Here is a 6,000-nt window from a genome sequence, read left to right as displayed (position 1 = left end):
TTTAAAGTAGTAGCACTGTGGTTGATAAACCTATGTCTGTTTGTTCTGAACTTTAGCTCAGTGGAGCCTAAGGGTTATGGAGCAGTTAAAATTATGCGTAGAGGAAAAAAACAAAAAAAAATCGTGGAATCAATTTAGATTTAAAAATAATGATGATGAAGAACGTTTCCTAGTCATGAAAAGGGAATATTAAATTTTTTTATTTTATAACTTTTTTTTTCAATGTCGTTTTATTAATATCTTAAATATACTATTCCTGGCTTACCAAATGTTTGTTTTTAAATAATTATTTAACGAAAAGTAGAAAGAAGTTAACACGGTTATTTCTTTTAAAATTATTATATTTACCTTTATTAACACAATTTAAGAAACAGAATTAAAAAATATTGTCTCGTTCTCGAGTTAGTATTTTTGAAAAAAAATCTCTTGACTGAACCATAATACGTCTTTCGGTATATGATTTATACAAGCCCCTAGTGTAGCCTCACAGTTCATTCTTATTTGCACGCAGTATATGTATAAGCCGGAACAGCCGAGATCGGTTCACTATATCCTATTGCTGTCATATAGCGGAATAACGATCGGAAATGACACAACGTTGGTGCTTTTAAATAGCTAGAGTCTTCTTTAAGAATATGGGTTTTAAAAATTTGGTCTTGTAATGGAGATCTTATAATCGGCCAACTCTAGCATATATTTGCGATACATAATATATATTATAATATAAACTGATTTCTAGCTACCAGCATATATTAACTTCGGATCCACCCGAAGTAAGCTTTCCTTTCCGGTTTTTTTCGCATTCGAGGCATGCAAACGTACGTAGGAAATATTCATAACTTAAAAGTCATAAGCATTCCTTTTATGGTCGATTCGAACGGTGATTCTGGTATTAAAAAACTTTCAGAACACATGTCTTATTCCTTTCAAAGCACAATTTTGAAAAAACTTAAAACTTTACATTTTTTAATCTTTCACAAAAGAGCATAACATCGTTATAAATATTGATAGTTTTTAACCTTAACTATTTATTTTGTCTATCTTAGAAAACTATTTTTTAAAACATAATTTTAAAAAAGAACCAAATACTTAGCGAGTTGGTACGTAACAATGCCACAAGTAAGCACCGAGTATTTTTAGTTGAGGCACTCGACTGTCCATTATATATAACCCACTGACAACTTTAGCACTTAACTTTAACATTTTGTTAGGACTGACTTCCTCACATACGAGTGCTTTCAATACTACATCCCAATCCATCAGTATCCAAAGCATAGTGCGAACATATGGTTTTCTTTTGGAATTTTCCCCTTTTCCCAATTTGGGTTTTGGCGTTTTTGGGGGATTTGTAGCCGGCCACTAATCAACTTGGTGGAGAACTGCGCTTAAGTAGCTCATCGTCATCTAATTGAGCGAGCGCGGCTGGAGAGCCCACATCTATTGTTGTGACCCGGTTGCAACCGTCGGCTGCAGAGGGCAGCTTAATAAGCTCGCCGTCAGTTTGTACGGGCATAATTATACAGACAAAACTCTGTCCCGTTTGAGAATCGCGAGGGTGCAAAGTCACTGGATTAAATTTATCACTTTGTCCATCTGTAAATGTTTGAAGCCGCTGAAAGACCTCCGGGTAGTGTTTGTGGAGTATAACTCCACGGCGAGATAATATATCCAGTATGTTGGATAGAATAAGTTCGCGGTTACTAAGTAAAGATCGCTGTCCAGGATTAAAGGTGAGGATGAGGATCTCGGTGCGTTCCGGCACTGCCACCACTGATAGCGACTGTTGTAGTGCTTGCTGCTGTAGTTCCATCTCTGCTAGCGCTGACTTGCAAAGTTTTAGCTTTGCGCACCGGGACACAAGTTGGCGCTCCCATCGCACAGGCGCCTGCCCCATTCCAGGCGCTTCGGATACCACGCATATAGCCACGTAGATCAGCATCTTGGACTCTGGCTTGTACTCTGTGCTAAGTTTCAGGAGTTCTGAATACAGCTCCAAGCCCATTTCGGCGGGCATAAGATCAGGCCAGCGCACGTAAGAGGCCTCGCCCATGCACTGAAACCCGTTTTTAATAAAGCACTCCGCCGCGTCAGCACTGCGGAACAAGACCCGTACAACACCCCGTCCCTGCGACAAGCTGCCTTTTCGAGCCAAAAGGCTGAGCTGACGTTGCGAGTCGGGGTCGTCCTTGCATGTGGCTAGCACCTGCCGGCAGAGATTTGATGCACGCGAGTGCAAGCAAGCCTTTCGGTGTTTCTCCCAGTGCGCTCGCCTACACTCCCGCGTACAGTATAAATAGGAGCAGTTATGGCACGACTTGTACACTTTCTTGGCATGTGCCGGAGAGGCACTTTGCTGACACTTAGTGTTTCGGCAACGCACCTGAAGTTCCAATCCCGGTTGGTGCTCTCCGTTTGGTTTATCACTGCTTTTCTCATGCGGCTCTGCAGGCGAAGAATTTTCCAATGATACCCGTCGATTTCTGGAGCTGGCATTTTGTTGACTATTAGTTTCACCTTGATATAAGTGTGAGTGGAAGTTGGTATTTGGCTGGCCCTGAAATGGCTCTTTTTTAGAGTGTGCCGCATCACCTTCACTTCTTCTACGAATCTTCTGTGGATCGGCAGGCGTTAGCGCTTGAAGCTGCTGCCGATAAACTGGGTCAGTTGCTGTGAAATATAAAATGAACATCACAAAGTTAATAATGTGTAAGTTCCAAAAAATCTTGATAAATGTATAAATAGGAAAGTGCATTTCAAGGACCGGGAGCTGTGCTCATGCTGGGTGTAGAAACAAATGAGTAGTACATAACTAAAACCGCAAGCAATTATGTTTACGATAGTTTCTATGAGAACGACTTTTTACTAATAGTTTCAATATAAAAATCAAACCAACTGTGACGATAGTCAAAACTTTATTTTATTTTACTAAACCCGATCTTTTATTCGAGTGCTGAACTTGGCATAAGCTCATTTCTCCTAGCACACATTGCTGAAATATTTCTAACAAAAGTAAATAAGAGATCAAGTGAAAACTATATCTTTTCTCGAAAAAAAATCCCTTTCAGCGTAAACCTTAGTACTTTCCGAAGCATCTTTACTTAAGTATAGTAAAAATTAATAACTTTATCTAGTTATTTTTATTTAAAAAAAAAATCATAAACGAGAAAGAGCCGCAATATTAATATGTTTTTTTTTTTGTAAATTTTTTGTTGATTGTTAAACAAAAAAAATAGGAATCATGCGAATACTCGCCATCTTGAGTATTCTTAGGTCTTGATTGTTTCTAGAATCCCATACGGAGGATATAAAATATCACTTACTTTAAAAGTATGTAGATTTAGTTGCGAGTGCATTAATGTTAAAGATTCTGTTTAGAGACTTTTTGATATATATTTGTACATATATCTGATATTTTTCGTTTATGTATGGGTTTGTGGACTATATTGAGGAAAAACTTACAGGTTCATACCTGTCGTCTTCGACGTTGCACCTTGGTTTCTGCTGCTGTTACTGTTGTTATTGCTGTTCTGGTTGGAGGAGAAAGTAGTTGGCAGTCCTAAAAGCGAAGCTAGGACATCTTCTAGCGAGGCGCTGCTCAAAGAGCGTTCGGGGGCTGAGATTACATAGGGTTTTTTAAATGAGGTCCTCGAGTGAAATTTTGCAATAAAGTGTTCATTTCATAATATAAAAATTGTAACAAGCATTATTTACTATATGCTTTGCTAAATGCTGAATAAGTTAATTTTTAAGAGTTTTACGAGGAAATTACGGAAATTAGAATTCATTTATAAAACAGGAAACTAAAATGGATCAAAATAAAAACATGTTTTAATGGTACAAATTGTATTTATTATAGCCACCACAACAGTTGTTGTCATGTATGTATATATAATTGGGTACAAAAATAATATTTAAAATATAAATATGAAAATAAAAACATCTACAAGTCGTTCGTTGCATACTGATAAGAAAAATAAATATATATTTTTAGCACTCCTACGTTGTCAGATTGCATTTTCAAATTTGAATTTGTCTAGTTTTAATGTCACTGCCTAAAATAGAAAATTCCGAAATGCCTTTATTAAACATACTACATTTAATACAATTTTGATGGTACGAGTAAAAGAAATGGCGCAATAGCATGCTTATACCTTGATAAGTACGCTATGAACATTATGCAAAGGCAGTTGATACAAAAACGCCCGAATTAAAGATAACCAAATAGAAGAAACATAAAAATGCTGAATTTTTGAGCATGTTATTTGTAAATGAAATAAAATGCATTGCACTTTTTACCCTGGATAACGGAATAAACAAAGACAAATACAGCAAGCAAACAGACGCAAATGTATGTAGGTAACACTTGCATCTATATGTGTAGCTTTATCTACGGGCTTATCGATGAGACTACTACAACGTAAGTATGTAAACCTAAAATGAGTTTTGTGCAACTGTTCTTTTATTACAGGCAGAACAAGGTTTTGTGGCTCAAGTCAGCATCGCATGTTATGTTTCGACGCCGTGTCATATATAAATGGTGGACTCACCGCCACCGCCGCCGACACGACTAAGACCGTTCATGCGAAGCGATGGTTGCTCAGCAGTGTCCACTGGCCTTAGACCGTCTTCCAGATGCAGGTGGTACGAAAAGCTGTGTAGCTGATGGTTTCCATGTGTTGATGTGGGCGGGCTGCTGTCAATCACAGGTGTCAGTGGCGAATGCAAAGGCCTTATGCCAACAAAGCTACTCTCCAGCCAGCATTTTCTATAGATGGGACGAAATAATAAAGCAGCTTTAGTCGATTTGAATGGTAAAAATCAATATATGACGTAATGCCCAACTGCAGAACATAAATATATAGCACAAACTTAACAATAAGTTTTCTAAGCTTTTGTTACTTTTTGCTGCCTTCTACTGTCACATGATACTTATGTATATTACGGTCTTGTTAAAAAGCAACATTTTAGTATAACTGACTCAAAATAAAAACACACACATTTTTTCAGTTTAACTCAGTCCGATATTTCAAAGCTACTGGAAGCGCGCATGGGACTTGAATAAAAAAAGGATATGAGCCAAATCTGTAGTCCTGAGCCCAACGAGAGGCAAAGAGACTAAAACCAGCCAGCCGTAAGGGTTGCTGGACTGATGCCCGATTGCCGGCCTAATTTTGAAAGTAAATCGATATTATATTAAGGTCAACGCATTTTCCTCCTTAATCCATTAAAAAAAAATTATCTTATAAAAACTCCTTTCGATTGCCCAGTTTTCATATTGAACCAACTTTTCTTCAATTTTTAAATTTATGTTTTTTTTTTTTCATTAAACACTAAACGACAAAAAGACTAAGTATCGATAGTTCGGAAGTCATGACTTTTAGTATTATTAGTTTAAGAATTAAGCATCCACCTTCCTGGTTAATCACAGTTGTTAGCCACATGAAGACGACGACGGATAACCCAACATAGGGGGCTTACCTCTTTGAGAGATTCTTGTTGGATATTGTTTTAACTTTTTGGCGATACTTCTGACTTTGACACTTTCTAAGGCGGATACACTTACAAATAGCTAAGTGTTTTTAAGTTTTGAAAAATATAATTAATATAGTTTATGGGGAAACGGAAAAAGGGATAAAGCATAAAGAAGTTATTTCAACAGAAAAGAGTATTAAATTGCTTTGATATGACTGCCATTTACCTTGAATTCGGACTGGATGAGCGGCTGCGCTCCGCCATTTGCTGTTGCTGCTGGTCATTCACATAATGAACGATGGCCGACGTTACCTCCTTAATGGAACTTTGGATCTCTGCTGTCACAGGCTGCTGATTAGAGACTCCATTGGTCACCGAATTCGACGACGGGGTTGCACGCTGCGCCAGAAGTGAGTTCGCCAAACTGAAACCACAAAATGATTATATTGTTTTTATAACGAAAAAGCGGTTGAATGTGATTCTCCTCCTAATTATTTATTATGAGACGTGATTTTTTAGTATTTTTTA

General features: G+C 37.5%; 1 protein-coding gene across 5 annotated transcripts in view; it reads right to left on the bottom strand.

Moving 5' to 3' along the window:
• Nucleotides 1-231: 231 nt before the first annotated feature.
• LOC108119317 (serine-rich adhesin for platelets) overlaps nt 232-6,000 on the bottom strand; it is a 37,986-nt gene continuing 32,217 nt past the window's right edge. The window contains exons 3-6 of one of the 5 annotated variants that reach the window (XM_043213832.2): nt 5,699-5,896; nt 4,548-4,765; nt 3,470-3,613; nt 232-2,667 (exon numbers count right to left, since the gene is read on the bottom strand). In XM_043213832.2, the coding sequence (XP_043069767.1) occupies nt 1,364-2,667; nt 3,470-3,613; nt 4,548-4,765; nt 5,699-5,896 (1,864 nt within the window). In that variant the 3' untranslated portion in view covers nt 232-1,363. Of the gene's footprint in view, nt 2,668-3,459; nt 3,614-4,547; nt 4,766-5,478; nt 5,570-5,698; nt 5,897-6,000 lie in introns of those variants that run through there. The other 4 variants (XM_043213828.2, XM_043213830.2, XM_043213829.2 and 1 more) reach the window with 4 other exon arrangements.

This window comes from Drosophila bipectinata, chromosome 2L, assembly GCF_030179905.1.
Source record: "Drosophila bipectinata strain 14024-0381.07 chromosome 2L, DbipHiC1v2, whole genome shotgun sequence".
Taxonomy (NCBI): domain Eukaryota; kingdom Metazoa; phylum Arthropoda; class Insecta; order Diptera; family Drosophilidae; genus Drosophila; species Drosophila bipectinata.
The sequence above is the reverse complement of the archived record's forward strand: the minus strand, read 5'-3'. Positions and strand labels throughout refer to the sequence as shown.